This window comes from Capsaspora owczarzaki, assembly GCF_000151315.2.
Source record: "Capsaspora owczarzaki ATCC 30864 unplaced genomic scaffold supercont2.10, whole genome shotgun sequence".
NCBI classification, from domain to species: domain Eukaryota; class Filasterea; order Ministeriida; family Capsasporidae; genus Capsaspora; species Capsaspora owczarzaki.
Window position 1 is genome coordinate 1057493 of NW_011887301.1, and position 775 is coordinate 1058267.

The following is a 775-nucleotide window of genomic DNA, read 5'->3' on the forward strand; positions in this document are numbered from 1 at the left end:
ACTGTTGTCGGCAGCGGTCTTCTCGTTGTTCCCCGTGCTCAGCTTACCAGCGGCGCTCGCTATTCCATCAAGTTCAGCCTGACCTTCTTCACCGCTTCCAGCAGCAGCACTCACGTTGTCGACATCACCGTTGACCAGATCCCCACCGCGACCATCACTTCGCTTTCTGGCCTCAACCTCGCTCGTGGCAACCAGAACAAGTTCCAGGTTTCTGTTGCCTTCCCCTCTTGCGTTCCTTCCCAGGCTATGACCTACGCATGGACTCTGTCCGACGCCACTCTCAACATTGAGTTCGACTTGGCTGCTCTCTCGATTCCCCACGACCTGCAGGTGATCACCTTCCCCCCGTTCACCTTCGTGCCCGGCCACCAGTACCTCCTTTCCGTCGCCGCCACCGTTGTTTCCTCCGGCGTTGTTGCCTCCGTCTCTGGCATGCCGTTCTCTGCCATTCCCCCGCGTATCTCCGCTGACGTCGTCGCCCCTGCCCTCGTTGACGCCTCGGGCTCCATCTCGGTTGTCGTTTCCTGCAGCGATGTTGACCAGACTTCTGGCGCTTGCAACTACGCCGTCAACTGCTTGGACAATGCCGGTGTTGTTTGCCACGACAAGCTCGGCGCCAAGCTCGTTCCCACTCTTGTTTCCACCGACAATGTGAACAACATTGCCACCTTCAGCATCAACCTGAACAACGCGTACGCTGGCGGTGTCAGCCTTGCCATTTCCGCCCTGGTGACCAAGAACGGTGCTTCCGCCGCTTCGCTCACCAGCAACGTCA

General features: G+C 58.8%; 1 protein-coding gene across 1 annotated transcript; it reads left to right on the forward strand.

Moving 5' to 3' along the window:
• Window positions 1-774, forward strand: CAOG_08949 (hypothetical protein; the record flags this gene model as incomplete). The annotated part of the gene is made up of 1 exon (XM_011272318.1): window positions 1-774. A coding segment is annotated over one exon (774 nt), but the record flags the coding sequence as incomplete, so codon positions are not given.
• Window position 775: the final 1 nt, after the last annotated feature.